The sequence below is a fragment of the Adiantum capillus-veneris genome, chromosome 28, assembly GCF_014529385.1.
Source record: "Adiantum capillus-veneris isolate H3 chromosome 28, ASM1452938v2, whole genome shotgun sequence".
Classification (NCBI taxonomy): Eukaryota; Viridiplantae; Streptophyta; class Polypodiopsida; order Polypodiales; family Pteridaceae; genus Adiantum; species Adiantum capillus-veneris.
In genome coordinates this window covers 50007094-50013355 of record NC_140958.1, presented here as the reverse complement: position 1 = coordinate 50013355, position 6262 = coordinate 50007094, and the positions used below count along the sequence as shown (strand labels likewise).

General features: G+C 42.8%; 1 protein-coding gene across 1 annotated transcript; it reads left to right on the top strand.

Moving 5' to 3' along the window:
• Positions 1-5692: 5692 nt before the first annotated feature.
• LOC147420427 (uncharacterized) lies at positions 5693-6262 on the top strand. Its single transcript, XM_086504536.1, has one exon. The coding sequence runs from the start codon at positions 5693-5695 to the stop codon at positions 6260-6262; it is 570 nt and encodes a 189-aa protein (XP_086360662.1).

The window sequence follows — 6262 nt, the reverse complement described above, 5'->3', positions numbered from 1 at the left end:
AGATATGGCCAGCAACAAAGATCTTCCCATGTACCTTGAGTAGCAGGGGACTTTTTTATCTTACCTCTATCACCTCAAAAGGTTCTTTTCCCGTGGAAGTATGTACAGTGTTATTGTAAGCATACTCCACTAAGGGTAAGTACTTCTCCCATTGGGACTTTTGATCTACTTCTTTGACATAAGCTTTTAGTAGATCAAGAATTGTTAGGTTACCTATTTCACTTTGAACATTTGTTTGAGGATGATAGACCAAAGAGAAGTTTAGCCTTGTAGCTAGATTCTCAAAGAGACCCTTCCTGAAATTTTTGGTCATTCTAGGATCTCTATCCAACACTATGGACATTGGCAAGCCATGGTACTTGAAGATTTGTGATATAAAGAGAATTGCCCTTTGATGGGCTTTGATAGTCTTTTTGACAGGTATGAAATGTACTTGTTTGCTAAACCTGTCTACTATCATCCATATCCTGTATTCCCATCAATAGACTTGGGCAATCCAAAGATATACTCTCCCATGGGGAATTAGGGATTGGAAAAGGTTGAGGTTGCTTCCCTGTATCAAACTTCATCTTTTGGCATACCACACATCTTGAAACGTACATACTCTTGTATGTTTGCTTTCATGGTAGGCCAATAGAAATATGTTTCTATCCCTTTTAGGGTATACTAAATCCCTCTATGCCCTGCATAAGGAGGAGAATGAGATTCATACATTACTTTCTCGCGTAGTGACTTAGTAATGCATAGTCTATTGCCATCGATAAGATAACCATCTTGTAGGGTAAATGGTTCTTCCTTCTCCCTAGTGCAAGGGCTAAAACCACATCTCTAAAATTGGGATCAATAGCCTATTCATCTATCATAAGACCAAACGTAGTGCGAAATGTGGTCTTTACAATGTCTTGATCAACTATCCTTATTTGATGGTAGCCACGTTTTAGGTCAATCCTATTGAAATAGGTTAAAGTGGAGCATCTCAAAGTCTACTTGGAAAGAGTTTGAGAATGTCCAAAAAACACTTTCTCACAAAATTTCCACAAGCTAAGACACAAAGACTATAAATTATCCTACCTCTCAACTTTTTACAAGTGCATGGGATGCAAGAAAAAGAAGTTAAAAGATGACAAAAAGAAAGATCTTGAGCATGAGATGGATGCAAGAGATAAGGAAGTGTTTCCAAAGATGAAATGCATTATACTTATTACATGATGCCTTGAGAGATTCCCAAGTGAATGAAGATTTTCTACATGCCAATGTACTCCAGTTTGGGAGGAATTTGGTGGGTCATCCTTCATACACTTTTGCACAGTTATAAGGGCTAAAATGTATTGATTGGTGTGATCAAACTATGGAGTGTCGTATGCTAAGACATAAGTGTTTTTGATTATATGTTTGTGAGCGAATTTCAAGCGCTAAAATTGCCTCGTGTTCCTTAAAAACTACACAATGGTGATCCGTTTGGCAATACGGTAAGCCATAAAGCCATAAAGCGTCTATATTTCTGCGAGCGGTTTTCAGCCATAAAATCACTTTGCAACCCTAAAAACAACACAATGGTGAGTCGTTTGCCAAATTGGCAAGCCATAGACCTTGCTGACATTGCATATGCATTGTGGGCAATCTGTATGGATTGCCGTTTTGCTAAACACCTCCCCACTGTGTTTTTTCTATGTTAGGTTAGGTTAGGAAGTGGCAACTCCCATCTTATATGGTGCTGGAAGTGGCAACACTCAGCTAGCTGTACTGGCCATTCAACAACTGGGTGTGATAGAAAAATCTTTCCACACAATATGGCCAATATTGCAACATGTAAAGAGATTCTCTTGCTAGCCCGCGTTCATGCGGTAGCCAATGCATGTGCAATTGAGATTAGCAACAACAATATACTGCAGCGTTGCTCTTTAGCAGCTGCATATGAATTAGGTAATGCTGATGGTGTGGATTTGAACGCACAACAATTATTTCTTCGGAGATCCCTTCTTGCCAATAACCACGATTTGGTGATGGATCCTATGAGCAAAGGTCCATGTACGCAGTAGTTATTGGATCAAGTTCAGATGGCTGCAGATGGCAGACATTAGTTTGGTATTGTATCCAACACAAACCCTCATTTTCCCTTGGAGGAAAGCTACTCCGAGGCAGGCAGTCAAAATCTATTCACGTCTTCTCAAAGGTCTTTTGTGCAGCAGGCGGTCGAGGTAGAAAATCCATATAGTAGCTATAGTACGTTGAACAAGCCGAGTGCAATTATCGTCAACAATGACTTCACATTCCATAGCACAAGGCATGCTGCTATCAATATATTATCTAAATGCAGAACCAACTTCAGCGTCAAGAGGACAGAGTTTGTCTACTGTTGAATGCATTTTCCAACCTCAAGACACAAAAGATATTTTATTTAGTTATACACTCAATATATCAAATATGTTAGGTTCAAAGCGCCCTCTTGTGCAAATACATTCCTCATGATGTTGCATCTTATCTTGGTTTTCTTGTAGAGACGAGTTAGCTTTCTTTGCATCTCTTACTGGCTTACCATATAAGATCCATTACATCGGCAAAAATTGGAGGAGGATTGTCTTGACTAACGGGTTGGCTAGGGTGCGGTGTTGCGGATTGGAAGGCTGCCAATGCTTGAGAAGGAGAGCTGGTTGAATGGGGTGGTGGCGGCCCCATCAATTGGACCAAACATGTGGAATATGACTGTATGCAAAAAAGGGCTAGATTTCTCACAGTCTTTATGCCGCCACCTCAATTCCATCATTAACAAAACTACTAGTACCTCTGTCGTGAGCACTCACTTCTGCATCTTTTGGAGGGATCGCACCTGGATAGCCTTCAAGTTGCATCTTTTGACTAGAGATATCACTTTCTAATGGATGGTTGTTGCACCCCTTGCATGTAGAAAGTGGTTATTGGAGGCCCAAAATCGATGGATCTTTAGAGTTGTTTTTTCCTCATTGTACTGCTCAAAGCACGGGACTCACGGACGCTTAATGCAGAAAACAAATCTATTTCTCTTGAAAGTGAGATCATTGTCAAAGGCATCAATAGATCTTTTACAATTGATTATGCAATCTCTTGGCCACAAAAACACACCCATTATACCATCACCTTTGAGCGGTGTTGAATAGAATTGCCACTTGATTGAGATCCTGATTAAAACCCCTTGGAAATAACATACGACAAACGGATTGAAAAATTTGACGTTGTGTTTCCTTGAAGTACGGTAGGATGATGTGTTGAAAAGTATAACATGGGGCATTTACAACTTCTAGTTGGTCATAGCTTGTCACAATGCCTAGTAGACAGATGAATGCAAGGTAGTATGGGGTTCATAACTACTAAATATGACAACGTCTCCACCATTTTTTGGCTCACTTTTCAAGGTGAATGATGTCGAGCGGAACGCCACCTGTACTAATGCCTATGAGCATCACGTAATAGTAGTTCGCCAAATGCACGTTTCGATTATTGATGAGCGGACTGAATATAGTGCCTTTCGCTATGGGGATGCGGACCTCAAGATGCCCATATCATGTGCAGTTAGGAAGCACGATACGTAACGTGTGCTAGTCAACAAGGAGGCAAGAAGACATAATTGTTGATCAAAGGAACTTACAACACACACATGTGCACGTGCACACGAGGCACGCAGGCGCGCACACATACACACACAGAGAGACAAGGTAATACTGATCAGAGGACATGGAACATAGAGTTACATCTTCATGTTTTGTGTATGGCAGGGAGGATAGATATTCACAACACTGCACGTTCTAATTGCACGAGCGCGATTCCATCTCAGTAACACTACAAGGTCTGTTATCTGTATCCAATTTCCCATGCGCATGTGTTCACATGGCGCAACACATTAACGCTACGGGGCAGGGCACGGCTTCCGTTTCTTATAATTTTTTGGAGAGACCACAGTGTGAGCTCTCCACCATACTTGTGTATGGTACCTCTATATGATGTGCATTGTATACTTTGCACTTCCAATCTTTGACAGTTCATTGCAACACGATTTGTTTAACTATTCACATTGCTTTTTTGTAGTTAAACTCAAATATTGGCATGTAGATCGGACAATCAAAAAGCAGGAGTACAACATTGCAGGTCAGTAAGGCACCTCATTTATTGTTGCAGCTCGTTCATACTTTTATCTGTTTGCTTGTTTTATAATTATCCGCATTACTTCCTGTACTTCGGCTTATTTGGATCTCGTTTTCATAGCTATACACTCGATCGATGTTGATCAACATTTGCACATGTTAGTTATACACACAACTCTTTGCATACGGTTGCTAGCCAATGCATGTGAAGTATTACAATAGTGAATACACAAGTAGTGAATGCATGTGGTGTATCAAAGTAGTGAATTGACCTTGTGCATCCTTACTTTAGCTCTAAATAGTTGATATTATACTAGGTGTCGATTCCATACTATATATGTCCTCGTTTCCCAGTACTAGGTGTCAGTATGAAGTTGTCAGGACCTACAAGATTACAGTCCAAGCGTCAATAAGCTAGGGAGCAAACTGCAGACAACTTGAAACTAACTTATCGTCCATATGCTAGGCCATGGTCTAAAATTACTGCATTGTATAAAGGTTGGAGCATGCAATGTGACATCTTTGCTCACAATCTAAAAATATGTAGTCACGCATGGGAGCTTTGTAACAAATGCCATATATTCACAAGCTCCATCCAGAGGCTACTTGCAAGTTTATACAAGATGTCATGCTTGGTAAGACATGCAACGGACCTTAAATTGCTTATGTTCTTGACCATTATTTGTGAAATAAAACCAGACTTCCTAGATGAGATCAAGTGTACCTTGGGTGCATGTATTCTAGATGAATCAAACTGACATTACAAAACTTGAAATGAATGTCAATTTGAATGTGTCATGTTATATTCTATAGATGTTATATAGCAAGGCCCACCAAGGAAGACTAGTTTCTCTACTAGAGCCCATCAAAAACCCAATAATCGAGCATCTTTGTGTCTAGAAAGAATTTTTGTGCATCATTGAGCTTGAGTGCAAAGAATCTATCATTGAGATTTGAATGGTTTCTCTACTAGAGCCTATGAAAAACCCAATAATCGAGCATCTTTGTGTCTAAGGAAAAAAACTCCAAGTCCGCTTTTGTTTGATTTGGAATAGCTAGCTTGTGGGCAGATCAATGGAGGCAAGAGAGCATCGCAGCCTACAGGAAACCCGCTGCATGCATGCTTATCTACGACCTCATGCAACGTCAAGTTCATTGCGCACGTGTATACTGTTTCAATTGCGCACGTGTGGTGCCGGTTCATCGCTCATCTGATGATGGATGATGGCTGCTGATATACAAAGTCAACATCCGGCAGGCCAGGTCAAAGTCAACATCCGCCAGGCTCGTATACAAAGTCAACATCCGGCAGGCCAGGTCAAAGTCAACATCCGCCAGGCTCGGATACAAAGTCAACATCCGGCAGGCCAGGCGCTATTATATACATAGCTGCACCAGCACCAATACTCTTATCAAGCAGCAAGTGTACAGATCTCTCCCCCCCCACTATCGAACTCTCTCATAAGACTCTCTCTCTCTCTCTCTCAACTGATCATCTCTCCCTTTCTCTGTGGCGCGCAGACGCACCTGCCACGCCACGTCAGCCCGCACACACACACACACAAATCGAGGCCATCATGCATAATCACTCTCAAGGGTCTGCTAATGCGTTGTTGTTGAAGAGGCAGCAGTCGATCCAGGTCGCCCTAAACGTTGCCCTCATGTTGTTAATACTCGTGATGCCAGCAGCCCACGCAGGACGGGCGGCATCCTGGAGCATCGTGCAGTCCAGGCCCCTGGAGTACTATGTCCAAGTGGGGCTGGCCCCCCCTGACATGGACACCCTCATCGCTCCCATTGACCCCACCGGCTCCACGGGCACCTTCGGCCAGACACAGCTCTTCGCCTTCAATGTCACGCACGGCGCTGACCCAGCCTCCACGCTGCTCGGCTCCATGCGTGGTTACACCGTCCAAGCAAGCTCCACCGCCGACTTCCACGGCGTCGAAGTGGAGGTCCTCGCCTTCGACGATGGCTCGCTCAATGGCACCATCAGCCTGCAAGGCCTCATCAACGCTGGCACTAACGAGATCGCCATTGTTGGCGGCACTGGAAACTTTCGAGGCGCTCGCGGCTACGGCATCGTCACCTTCCTCAACTCCACTGCCACCCTTGCACTTTACCACCACCAACTCTTCTTCCTCTAG

Bases quoted from the DNA above. Each gene is read 5' to 3' on its own strand.
- LOC147420427 (XM_086504536.1), top strand. From the start codon at position 5,693: ATGCATAATCACTCTCAAGGGTCTGCTAATGCGTTGTTGTTGAAGAGG.